Source organism: Parus major, chromosome 26, assembly GCF_001522545.3.
Source record: "Parus major isolate Abel chromosome 26, Parus_major1.1, whole genome shotgun sequence".
NCBI lineage: Eukaryota > Metazoa > Chordata > Aves > Passeriformes > Paridae > Parus > Parus major.
In genome coordinates this window covers 2,235,813-2,240,696 of record NC_031795.1, presented here as the reverse complement: position 1 = coordinate 2,240,696, position 4,884 = coordinate 2,235,813, and the positions used below count along the sequence as shown (strand labels likewise).

The window sequence follows — 4,884 nt, the reverse complement described above, 5'->3', positions numbered from 1 at the left end:
CAGAGTCTTTTTATTGCCCTGAAGTGAGCTTGGCTGGTGAACTGGGACCTCTCGAGGGCTGGTCACTGTTCCTGACTGACCAAAATCCTGGGTGTGAAAGGGAAGCCACAGGGTGAGAACGTGGGGCAGACTGAGTTGGCCAAGCAGCTGAGACCATCTTGTTTGCTGTCAGCAGGTGCTTTCCTGACAGAACTTTTCAGCACAACTCTTACACAAAGCCCAACCTGCTTCTTCAGTCAGCTCGAAGGCTCAAGATTATCCCTCTGCCCTGCATAGACCTTGCTATAAACATGTTTATAATGTTTATACCAGCAAGAGGAGAATGCAGGTACTTTCAAGGTACACTAACCCAAATAAATCCCATCAAGGGCTTAGGAAACCAGCCCAGGTAAAGTTTAATTGCTCCAATGTGTTCTGTAACAAAGGAAATGGCAGCTTTGCCTAGGAGGAGGGCGACCAGCCTGGCTGAGATTACACCTGTGGATATGTGGGACACCACTTGACTCACTGGTTAGAACCCCACATCACATGGCACTGGGGCAGCCACACCATCCCTGACCGCAGTGGCAGGGAGGAATAGGCACCTCCTTTTAGTAAAGAGCAGCCAGGAAACAAGATTGAGAAAGGTGGGTCCTCCCCAGACCCTCACAGGACACTGTGGGACAAGAGCACTTCCAGCCCAAACACTGCGGGAAGCTGGATGGACCTGCCAGCAGCATAACCCCAAATGCAAATACCCAGCAGGGTGTGAGCTCACCACAACTGTTCTGGCCCACTGCATTCACAGGAGATTCAGGAGCTGAAGCAAAGGAACCTCCTCTCGCTCCACCTGCAGCAAACACCTCCCTGTCCCTGCTGGAAACGGACCCAGGGATGGAGGCAACCAAGCAGGTGAGGTTCATAAAGAAGCCAGGCCTCCTAAACACCACAAATCCCACCATTTAACCAGCCCAGCTGGTGGTTAATGCCTCCTCCTCCTCCTCCCACCACACAGGGCTGTAAGGACCTGGCAGAATCTTTGCCAGGATCACCCCAGTGCCAGAGTCCCCTTTATGCCAACCCCAGAAAAGGAGTGGAAATGCTGCAAAAGTCTCCCTTGAATGTTTTGTGCATTCTCCCCTGTGCAGCACACCAAACCCTGCCCTTGCCTAAAGGGCAAGAGTCAGGATGAAGCCAAAGCCCCCAATTGCCCGTGTGGGCAGGCTCAGCCCCGCTGGCCTGGGGAGCAGGGCAAGAGGAAAGCGGATTTCCTTCTGGCTTGGACTTTGCTGCTGCGAGGAACTCTATAAATAGGTCCTTGCACAACAGCCCGACTCCACAAGGCAAAGCCTTCAGGAGAACAAAACTCAGGAGTTTTCACAAGGTTCATAGCCCCACACCAGTGATAAAACACCTGAATCCTGGAATGATGGTGATGGCTGTTAATCAGCAGCCTCGATGTTGTGCCTCCTTGGCTCTAAGCAGGGTGGGACATCCAGCACTGCAAAAAATCAGGGTTTGTCCGTGTGCCCTGATCTTGCTGGGAGGAGAAATGGTTTTGTGCTCTTTGTAGCGTTTCTAGGGAACTTTTAGAGAATGCCATACTGTCCTTCACGCAGATGTAAAACCTGAGGAGGTCCTGAAATGCTCTTTCATCTCCAACCCCACTCCTCTGTCCCGGGTGAGGAGCAGCCTGTGGGGCTGTATTTTTATCCTCTGTCCAGAGGCCAGGGATGGGTTTGTGCCCCGAAGGCAGCTGGGCAGCAGAAATAATAGAGGTTATTTCTAATGTGATTCTTAACTCCAGCTGAAGCTGGCGATGGAACAAAGCTCAGAGCTGCGGGCAGGGTGTGCGGGGCGAGTTGAGCTGCCCAGTTCTCTCCCAGTGCCATCTGCTGGTCAGGCCGGACTGGCAGTGACCTCAGCCAGGGTCCTGCAGCACAGCTGCGGCTCGGGAGAAAGGAAATGTGGAGCTGCAGGGCAGCTTTGCTGAGAAAAGCAGGGGCAGGAGGATGGGGAAAAGTCAGACACCGGCATCGCTCCAGTGCTGATTCTGCCTCTCGAGCCACTTGCAACTTCTGCTGCTCCCAGAGGTGAAAATGCTGCAAAAACACAATCTGGGGATGTACACTTGCATTTAACTTTTTTCTGTGCTGCAAAGAATAAATTGTGTGTGCTTATGGTGTAAAAAGCTTGTGCTGGGCTTCCTAAAACAGGGAACCAGAAGTGCTGTAGCCATAGTTTTTATTTCTTTGTTTGCTCTGAGCTCTTTTTCTCTTGCTTCCCTTGCCCAAGAATTCCTGATGAGGACACATTTTTACTTTACACTCAGCTGGATGCTCAAGAAAAATTCCCTACGTCATCCCCAATTCCCATAGCCTCCTGCTGCTTTTACACAAGTTTAAAAAACTTTAAGTTACACCCTTACAAAAAGCAGCACATGGATGCTTTTGGAAAGCCAAAAAACCTGTTCAGGACCCACGGAAGTCATGTTGTCTTTTATCAGTTCCAGGTAAGCACATAATTAAGAGCATTTTACAGGTATAGTAAGTTGCTCCCAGGTGTCCAGATTCCCCAGAGAGACAGTGAACAGATTTTCACAACAGGATTTATTCAGTGCATGCTCTGGGGATGCACAGGACAGAGCAGCAGTGGAGGATCTGAATAATGGCCTGCAGGTCATCCTCCACCTCATCTGTAAGAAATGGGGGCTGTTGTCTTCCTTCCACCTGTCTGCAAAACTTGTCACATATTTAACACACCAGACTGGGAATCCTCAGGTAAAGGGAGGAGAGATGTGGGGTAACAAAACACAGTGGCCCAGACAATGTCAGTGCTCCTGCAACAAGCCCAGGAGCCACCAATAACTTCTAACAATGTCACTTGTATGTCTGGAGCTCCAATTGTACCAACACATGTGGGGCCTTGTTCTCCTTGACCGCATACACACAAGTTACGTGTCAAGAGGAATCTGTATCCTAATTCAAATACACAGAAATTATGCAAAGAATGAAGCCATGCAGGTAAAAGCTACATGAAGGAGCTGGTGGCCTCTCTCAGCTCTGAAGGTTTCTCTTCTGTGCGTGCACACAGGTGCAGGCACACGCGTAAAATAAATCTGTGGCATTGGAGAAGGCAAGGGCTGCAGAGTGTGAGGAGGAGAGGGGGGATCAGCTGGGTAGTACTGGCCAGAGCTACACCACAGCCAGGGGGAAACAGAAATCCTCAAAAAAGCCACTCTATTTAGACAAAAAAGGAAAGAGATAACGTATGTCCAAAACTGAAACACATTGGGAAGGAAAAGAACATTTCTGCTGGAAACTCCTCCTGACAAACACCAGAGCCAACCACCATGTCTCATCTACAAATACCAAAGCCAACCACCATGTCTCATTGTCCCCAAGTCACCCTCTGTCCCCAGGGTCACGCTGTGGCAGGGCCTGCCAGCCAGATGGGTTTGTGGGTGCGTGGGAGAGTTCAACACTTCCAGCCTGGAAATGGAACAGAAGCCAGGAAAAAGGAGAAGCGTCCAAGGTCACCAGCATTATGGCAAACACCCTCCTGCCCTTGGGTCTCCTCAGGAAGGGGACAAAGTTCCCCTGGGACTGCCAGCTGCCCTTGGCTCGCCGGGGCTGCAGCAGAGAAGGCGGCGTAAGGAGGGAGTGTGTGAATTGTCCAAGGAGTCTCCTGAGCCTACCAGGGCTGTGGAATAACCAGCGCTGACAAAAGCCTTGGTAAGGGGTGCAGGGACAGCTGAGGAAGACCCTTCAGAGCAGAAGGCCCACCAGGATGGCACTGGGGAGGAGGAAGAGCGAAAGCCCCAAGCAGGTACTGGGGGCTCCACCTTTGGGTGGATCCACACTTGTCTGGTCCGAGTTTGTCTCCAGTTCTTCTGTGTCCAGGGCACCTGCTGGAAGAGGAGAGGAAAATGTGGAGTTAGAGGGGAAGATCTGGCAGAAGAGAAACTCCCACTCATGCAGGTGTGCCATGACGTCCCCCAAGACACCATGAGGCAGTAGAGCTCTGGTCCAGGGAAGCTGTGCGTTAGTGGGAGCAGGCTGTGAATGGGACCATGCTTCAGGGACATCCAATCAGCCCCTCAGGGTTAGAGCAAAGAGTGAGGAAAAGGCTTGGTGCCACATACAAGAGGAGGATCCGAAGGACCAGTGTGACACTGCTCCTCCCAAGCCCTCTCCATGCTGCTTGGGGATCCCTGAATGTCCGTGTGTCCATGCTAGGACAAACTCCATGGTTGCCTTACCTGAGAGGGAGGTCTGGAAATGGGGGCTCGGCCCTTTTTTGTCTTTGGAGGATGATGTTAAGCGCAAAAATGTGGGCTCTTCAGGGCTGAGGACCACTGACTTGGAGGAGGTTATGAGCTCAGCTCTATTGAAACCTAACTTCATCTCTGTCACAGCTTGGCTGAGGGATGGAGATGGACTGGAAAAGGCTGATTTCTCTTTCCCATCCTCTTTGACCTCTTTCTTTATTTCTGGGACTGATCTGGGGCTGAAAGCTGTGCCCATGCTTTCTAATAAGGCTGGATCCTCTGCAGTGAAGGAGCTAAAAGGCTCTCCAGTGTCTGCCTCTGGAGACACTTCATAATCTGGGTCTATGGTGGGCTCAAAGGAAAGAGTGATCCCGGTTGCCTCAGTAGGATCAGATCTTTCTAGCTCTGGCTTTGTGGTTGTGGCAGTTTTCAGTTGTGTCCTTGCTGTTGTGGCCAGTGCTGGTGTTGTAGCAGTAGGTGTTGGCTTGGCTGTAGTGGTGGTAGATGTTGGTGTGGTGGGGGTTGGTTTGGCCGTGGCTATAGCAAGTTTTGGCTTAGCTACAGTTGGTGTGGGTTTTGGCTTGGCTGTAGGGGTGGTTGTGGTGGGGTTTGGTGTGGAGGTTGTTGGTTTGGTG

General features: G+C 51.4%; 1 protein-coding gene across 1 annotated transcript in view; it reads right to left on the bottom strand.

Moving 5' to 3' along the window:
* Positions 1-2,571: 2,571 nt before the first annotated feature.
* PI16 (peptidase inhibitor 16) overlaps positions 2,572-4,884 on the bottom strand; it is an 18,369-nt gene continuing 16,056 nt past the window's right edge. The window contains exon 4 of the mRNA XM_015650768.3: positions 2,572-3,889. Within this exon, the coding sequence (XP_015506254.1) occupies positions 3,747-3,889 (143 nt within the window). The 3' untranslated portion in view covers positions 2,572-3,746. The remainder of the gene's footprint in view (positions 3,890-4,884) is intronic.